General features: G+C 33.6%; 1 protein-coding gene across 1 annotated transcript; it reads right to left on the reverse strand.

Moving 5' to 3' along the window:
- Positions 1-307: 307 nt before the first annotated feature.
- Positions 308-5639, reverse strand: LOC107767804 (cytochrome P450 98A2). The gene is made up of 3 exons (XM_016586896.2): positions 4933-5639; positions 1774-2171; positions 308-1167 (listed from the first exon to the last, which is right to left on the reverse strand). Exons 1-3 carry the CDS (start codon positions 5414-5416, stop codon positions 523-525), a joined length of 1527 nt encoding a protein of 508 aa, XP_016442382.1. The 5' UTR covers positions 5417-5639; the 3' UTR covers positions 308-522.
- Positions 5640-7675: the final 2036 nt, after the last annotated feature.

Genomic DNA, 7675 nt, shown 5'->3' on the forward strand with positions numbered 1-7675 from the left:
CTGATTTTGTAGCAAAATCTGTCAAACACATGCAACTCCAACTAGCTGAAGTGTACATCCTTTCAATAAGTTTCTCTTGCTTTAATCGTGAAGAATAAGAACAAAGAGAAAATGAAAAGAGAGTATACATATCATTCTATAAGCAGTTATGTGATGTGCCAATTCAGTGAACTCGATCTTCAAACAGGTTTGATAGTTTTCAACCTAGTTTAGGATCGCAACAGAAATCTAAGGAGCAGTAGAGATAGAGAATGATCGGGCATCTAACCCCAAATTTAGAATAAAGCAATGAAATTAAGAATCGAAATCAGAAAAATAAACGTGCATTAAAAATACTTAAACAGCACACTGTCTTCTGATCATTGCAGGAATATAGCCAACGTTACAATAGCTTCTGATATGAATTTGACACAAACCAAACTGATCAAAGCACTAAATACCTCAAATGCTTTTGCAATCTCATCAAGTGTTCAAGAAATTAATACTAAAAAAATAAGCCAAAAAGGAAAAGAACAAAATGTTTTACATATCCACTGGCACACGTCCATACAAGTGTGCAGGCAATCTTGGAGTAGGAATAGCTTGTATTGGATTTTTCATGTAAGTTACTGTTCCAGGGCTCTCCTCCAAGTCAATATTCTCCGGGTTAACCCCCGGGGGCGGAGCCCACGTAAAATGATGCAACAAATGACCCAACATAGATGTGACCAAGTTGATAGCAAGTTGTGCACCGGGGCAAACACGCCTTCCTGCACCAAAAGGCAATAACCGATAGTCGTGACCCTTCATGTCAACGTCTTCCTCAAGGAAGCGTTCTGGTCTGAACTCCAACGGGTTCTTCCACACGGCTGGATCACGAGCAACAGCCCAAACGTTCACGTGCACAATGGACCCCTTAGGAATGTCATAACCACCAATTTTGACACTGGCACTGGCCTTATGAGGAAGCATTAGGGGAGTTGGAGGGTGCAACCTTAGAGCTTCCTTGGCTACACATTGGAGGTAAGGAAGTTTAGAGAAATCGGTTTCTGACATGATTCGATCCGTTCCAATTACCCTGTCAAGCTCCTCTTGAGCTTTTTGTTGCACTCTTGGGTTCTTAACTAACTCTGCCATTGCCCATTCCACTGTTATGGTTGTTGTGTCCATTCCTGCTGTAATCATATCCTGCAATTTTTTTATAAACATTAAATATGAATGAGAATGATGCAATTTCTCTTATTATGCATAACTAAATGCCAGACAATTCATTGAGTCCTATATTCTCAATTTATGTTATACTTCCAAAGTTCTTCTTTAGTCAATTTTCATGAGAACCAAAATCACACGATTAAGATCTCATCAACGTCAATATGAATCATCATACTCAATATCCTAACTTATTCAAATACTTAGGCTAACACAATAATATTGAACAATTTGAAAATGTATATATGTAAACCGAGTTGTCTCTAACGTCACAAAGTGATAGTTCCATTGTCCAAAATGTTGTTCATTCTTTATCATGTCACCGACAGATCTATGTACTTCCGTAGCCTCTATCCTTGTTCATACGCATATATACATGTGACAGACACTTTCAAAATATGGTTGCTCTTTATCATGTCTCAGACGCGTCAATGCACTTGCATCGTCTCTATCCAACAAACTATAGCCCTAATTATAGTTTTTATACCAATTGATTAACCTCTTGACTCTATAGGATGAAGAGTTAGTTCTTTTGCCAGATAGAGACACTGACTTATACATATCGAAACTAAGATTTTTACTTACCCAGAGGAGGCCAATAACAGTATCATCACTAAGATCATACTGCTTCTGAAGAGTAAGCAATGCATCGACGAAATGCTGCTTAGTATCACCAGTTTTCTTGCGAGCCAGTGTGTGTTCGTCCATGATCATTCTTGTTAACCGGTCTCTACGTGCAGAGTGTTTCACGAGTGCCTCGTTTTCCATTGTGAAAAACCAACGGAGCCATGGAACATACTCTGCCAAGGGAAGCTTTCCGCCAATTTTGATGCCATTAGAGACAATGCCCTTAAATTCCTGACCTTGTTCATCAATCTCACCTTTTGAGTTCATGAACCTTTTACCAAATGTTAACCTTGTAATGTTGTTGAATGCTACTGATCCCAAGTACTCCCTCATCAACAGGCTTTTACCTGTGTTATCTGCAGATTATTAAGCATTTTTAGCACAAGAATGGATGACATTCCATGTTGGTAATTAAATACTATGATTTGTATTTCAATAATTAATACTTCAAAAGTTTTACTTATTTTCATTCGAAGAAAACTATACTCTTGCAAAATATAGATGAATTAACGTCTTTATTCTCACTACCTACTTATGGCATTTTAGCTTTATTTTTAAGATGGAAGTAATTAGCGTATTACAATTAAATAAGAAATTTAATAAAAAGTACACACGGACATTAAACTATAAAGTCATCTCAAGATTCACCTACCCATCTTTCTTTTAATGAATGAATGGCCTTTTGTGGATCATAGTCCTTAAATAATTCAAATAATAATAACCAACGTTTCATGTTTGGTCTAGAACTCAGAAGCAAAGTTCAAGTAGTACACCCCATTTGTGAGGCTATACGACAAAGGGATTATAGTAACATTGTAATATTCAATGTGAGACTAATACTTAGGCCATCTCCAAAGCTGCTGCATTTTGCCATAATGCAGTCAGTTTTTGGAGAAATTTGGCTCCAATGCTCTCCCATTTTTTGGAGCAAAATGGGGATGAATAGTGTCACTCCAAACTATTCATGTCCTCCTTTACTATTTCCTATTACTTTATTATTTAACTCTTTTAATTTATCTTTTTATATATACCAAATTATGTTTATGTAATATCTTTATAATATTAATTTTACATCTTAACTTTGACGTAAAATTTTGATAAATTAATTTCCGTGCATTTATTATTTTTATGTAAATTTGTAAGTTATAATTGTACAAAAAATATATAATCATCTCAAAAAATGAATGGTGCAAATATAAAATATTAGATGTTGCTAAAATTGAAAGGTGCGAATATAAAATATTAGATGTTGCTAATCACCGATTAGAACAATTTTTAGCTCGACACAAAAGAATTAAGGACAAAGATGCTCATTTTGCACTTCGTAATAAATTAATAGATCATTTATAAGAGCATACTAGAGGTGCAAGTTGAATATTTATGTAATATTTAATCTGAATTTTACCATAATGGAGGCAAAGGTTGGAGATGGCCTTAACGACGAACATTGCGCTCACATCAGCTGAAGATGATAATTTTCTTACAAATTTGGTTTTCTGTCTAATCCTTTATTCTATAACCTATTTTGTTTTACATCCTCAACATCTGTATTGTTTTTTCTTTACTCTTTCTGTTTGAACTTACACAAGAGTGGGTTGCTCTAGTGGCGAGCAACCTCCACTTCCAACCAAGAAGTTATGAGTTCGAGTCACCCCAAGAGCAAGGTGGGGATTTCTTGGAGGGAGGGAGCCGAGGGTCTATCGGAAACTGCCTCTCTACCTCAGGGTCGGGGTAAGGTCTGCGTAAACACTATTTGAACTTTTTAAAAATTGTGATTTAAAAGCAATTTAATATTTTATTGTCTACTATGTGGAATCTGAGTAGTCACAAAAAATAAAGGACAATAAGAACATGAGTATGTACCAAACCTGATGAGATAGGCAAACTCACCTACCCCAATCCCCACAAGAGAGGACCCAATGGCAATTTAATACTACAACGTTATTCAGAATTTAATGTATATATGAGTAATAATTTAAGCTAATGTTAGGTTTAAACTCTTATTAGATTAATTTATTCTTGACTCAAGCAAAAAATAAAAAGGGGTGTATTCTATTTCCATCTATAGAAAAGTCAATATTCATAAAGTGGCAGCCGAAATCACGTGAAAGCAATGCAGAGCATAATTTGGTAAATACCGAATTAACGTATCGAAATCGAAAATTTTGATATTCGGTATTAGATATTTTGGTATTCGGTATGGTATTTGGTATTTTAAAATAAAATACCGAAATACTGATACCGTACCGAAATATATATTATATTACACAATACATATTTTATTAATTATTACATATATATAAGAAATCTAAAATTTTACTTTTCTTTATTCTCTAAGTCCATCAATTAATTCTAAGCAAGTAACAACATATTTCTTTAAATTTTCTCTCTCTAGGTTGGTATTTGAGAGTTTTGAATAAAACTTTTGTCAACAAAAGTTTTTTGTTTTGTATTTTTGAGTACTTCAATTAAGAATATTAAAGTCTGACTCTATACACTAGTTAGTATTCAAACCGAATAAACAGAAGTTACCGAACCGAATAAACTGAAACCGAAAGGCGAAAAACTGAACCATACCGAATTTAATTAGGTACGGTATTGATATAGCATTTTACGATACCGAATACATAAAATATCGAATCAAAATATCTAAATACCATACAATACCGACCGATTAACGCGGGAAAGTTCGTATGCCCCATAAAGTCAAAGTCACGTGATGGCTCTTATTGCATCTTCCACAAATACTTTGACTTGATCCCCACTAAAATTAAAAAATAAAACTTTCCCACCACAAATTTCGGAGTTAATTAAATCTCAATTCGAGGAGTGACCAAATAAAAATACGTAATTTTGATCTACAAAATTACTTAATTTTGGCAAATCTTACTCCAAAATTGTATAAAATAAATAGATTATTTACTCAATCCAATAAATATATAACTCACGTCTTCTTATACATTCTTATTATTACTAACCTATAATTAATAATATTTCTACATAAATATATGACTTAACCATAATAAATTAGTACTATGATTCAAAGTAAATATATGTTTGTACTAAATAAATTAACTCTAGAAAATAATAAAGAAAGAAAGAAGGAAAATATCATACCAGGCTTAGTACAATCCTTGAAAATGTTTTCAACCATGGCAGTAACTTCGTCTTCTCTAATAGGTCTAAGAGCTTCAAGTCTTTTAGGAGTAAAAAGCTCAAGATTACAGAGCTTCCTTACTTTCACATAATGAGGCCCATAATCAGCCCAAATCAAATCCATCCCATTTCTGCTCAAATTATTTGCAGGTCTAGTCCTAAATCTATCTGCTAAATTCTGGTCATTTTCTTTCAATACTTCTTTAGCTAATTCAGCTGTTGTTACCACAACATTTAGCTGTGACCCAAAGTATACTGAGAAAATCGGGCCATAAGTTTTGGCCCAATCGGCAAAGCACCGGAATCTCACCGGTTTTATGTCGTAGAGGTTTCCGACCACCGGTAACGGCCGTGGACCTGGTGGTAGTTTGAATCTAAGACGGTGGTAGAGTTTATGCGCTAGAAAAATTAGGGTTATAGATATGAATATAAAATATAGAGCCATTGATGATAGTTGAAAGTCTGGTATTGAGAGTATTAGGAGAAATAGACTCTGATTTATATAACACTGGAGTTCAAGGGCTGCTTTTGCACCTTTTTCTTTTGGGGCTGGTAGGTGAAGTTGGAAAAAGAGGTAGTTGGGATTGAAGTGAGACTGAAAATGGTTGTACTTTTGCCATTCTCTGATGGTACATTTACCAAAATAGTGTTCGGAAATCGAAATATACGTGGCTGGTTTTAGACCAATGTTTTTTATATGTATTTATTTTTGTGTAACTCCATGTCTCCATACGAAAGAATTTAACTAGGGGATTAAACCCCTTTTGTCAAGTTTTTTTTAAATAAATTTTGGCAAAACATGTTTGTTTATAAATTTTATCCATGTTTTGGTAGATTTTGAAAATAAAATTTTCAAATCCCAAAACTAGCTCTAGACTTATTTTTGGGCCAAAATATCATCGTTGGAATTTTTTTAACAATTTCCAAAATTACTTCAAATTTTTGTATTTTATAAAAAAAGTTCACCATCTATTATGACTCAATTAGTTCACCAGCTAATTACTATAACTTTCTTTTAGACTAATGGATCTTGTAGCATTATTGCAATTTAACGAATTATAATGGCTAGTAATTGGGTTATTAGAAGTTGATATTAAAATATCATGTTATGGTTTTAGGATAGTGTATAATGTAATTTATTATAAAACTTATAATTTTATGCCAAATTTATCTATGTTCATGACTATGGTTTGTGATAATGATAATGAATGACATCAATGAAGGTTTTGCATATACAAGATTAGCAAGTTTGTTTGTTAGGTATTGTTAGATATTTTTGATAGTTTTTAGAACTTATGGGTATAATTAGCATTTTATGTTTTTTCAAAAAAAAAAAGTGAAATATGTTTTGAAAATTATGTCCAAACAGATTGTTATCTTCAAACCAAACTTCACCCAAATCAGGTTTTTTAAAACAAATGTGGGAATCTATGGCCAAACACTAGCTAAATTGTTTGGTGCATGTATCGTATCGTATTGTAATATTTGGATAGATTCTGTTATTTTTCGTCATTTCATAATAACACACATCAGTAATTTGAAGAATATGAGTACAATATTACAAAAAAAAAGTAGAGTATGAGATAGAGTAATTATTAAAAAGGTAAGATGAAGAGTAAAATAGAATTCTAATAGGGCAAAATGAAAAAAAAAATAAGGTAACGATGCGATCACACAAAATCGATTGTCCTATGTAAAATGTGTCTTTTCATCGTTATATAATAGCGAATTTAATAATACAATATAATAAAATTAAAATAAAAAATAAATAAATATTATATTTAAAATAACAATATAATACGATATAATTAATCGTCATCCAAACAAACTGGGAAAATGTCTGTTAAATGAATGCAACTTTATAAATTGGAGTTCCTATATAAAACTCTCTTGAAACTTTCACTATTTTTTTAATTTAACAAGTGCCTAGATCCAAAAACGAGAGGTTGGGTGTAAGATTTTATTACTTTAATATTAAAGATAGTGTAAGCGCAGTAAAGAAAAACATGGGTACTCAATAAGAATTAGATCTAACGAATCTGAAAACTGAAATTGAAAGGCATCTTGATACAGCACTGTACAATGAGTCAATGATAATGTAAAAGAATTTGTATGCTATCAAATTATTTAAAATATAACTTCATCTAATTGTATACGGTCGAAATAGATTTCGGCCTTCGCACGTTTGTTCGAGTTCGAATGATAGTCGATCGAAGTGAGACTTCGAGATGGTTTCCGAAAATGAAGCAAACAAGCCTCGAACCCGAGGGGCCGATCAATGTCGAGTTCGATATTATTATTGAGCTCGAATACAAATCGAACTATGATGCAGAATAAAGCTATCAAGCTAATGAGCCGAAGACCAACCAACATTGATCCCGAATCAATTCAAGGGTCCGAGTCAGAATCGAGCTTAAGCCAAAGATCGAGAGCTCGAGTTAGAATCGGGCTCAAGCCGAGATCAAAAGCCCGAGTCAGATCGGACTCACAGACATAAGTCGTTGCAATCCCACTAGACGAGGGAATCTTGGCAGGAATTGTGGAAAAGCCGATTTATCATGGATCTCCCATTGAGGCGAACCTACATGCTGAACCCGAGAATAGCATCCATGGTGGCACTCGGTTTGTGGCTCGAGATACCCATAACGTTGAGGAAAATGGCGTTAGCTTGCGTGTGATTTTCGAAATGTTGCAAGCCCAACAG

The sequence above is a fragment of the Nicotiana tabacum genome, chromosome 24, assembly GCF_000715075.1.
Source record: "Nicotiana tabacum cultivar K326 chromosome 24, ASM71507v2, whole genome shotgun sequence".
In the NCBI taxonomy this organism is placed as follows: domain Eukaryota; kingdom Viridiplantae; phylum Streptophyta; class Magnoliopsida; order Solanales; family Solanaceae; genus Nicotiana; species Nicotiana tabacum.